The 391-nt window shown below is 52.9% G+C and overlaps 1 protein-coding gene across 1 annotated transcript in view; it reads right to left on the bottom strand.

Annotated features, from left to right (window-relative positions):
* Positions 1 to 150: 150 nt before the first annotated feature.
* Positions 151 to 391, bottom strand: part of EMH_0025190 (actin-like protein 3b, putative) — a gene marked incomplete at both ends in the record, with an annotated part of 1,757 nt that continues 1,516 nt past the window's right edge. The window contains 1 exon segment of the mRNA XM_013502414.1: positions 151 to 290. Coding sequence (XP_013357868.1) covers positions 151 to 290 — 140 coding nt within the window.

The following is a 391-nucleotide window of genomic DNA, read 5'->3' as shown; positions in this document are numbered from 1 at the left end:
TTAGGGTTTAGGGTTTAGGGTTTAGGGTTTAGGGTTTATGGGCATTTTCTATCTATACACCCCCTGGCCCCGAATTCGTTATATTCTTTTTGTGTTACAGCTAGCTGCGAGAAGGTGCCTAGACACCCCACGATAGATCCCCCTATCCAGCTAGCCATATGTCTCTCTACAGCTCCTCTGCTGCATACAACACGCAGCCCGCTGCTGCTGCTGCTGCTGCTGCTGCTGCTGCTGATGCTGCTGCTGCTGCCTTGAGGGCGACCACCGCCACACCCACTCAGCTGCGAAACCTGAACAGAAACAAACGCATACACACAGCAACACACTGCTGCTTCTGCTGCTGCTGCTGCTGCTGCTCGTACTTCTGCTGCTGCTGCTACTACTACTACTT

Source organism: Eimeria mitis, genomic scaffold (genome assembly GCF_000499745.2).
Source record: "Eimeria mitis Houghton genomic scaffold, Emh_scaff911, whole genome shotgun sequence".
Lineage (NCBI taxonomy): Eukaryota > Apicomplexa > Conoidasida > Eucoccidiorida > Eimeriidae > Eimeria > Eimeria mitis.
This window is presented reverse-complemented; position numbering and strand designations above follow the sequence as displayed.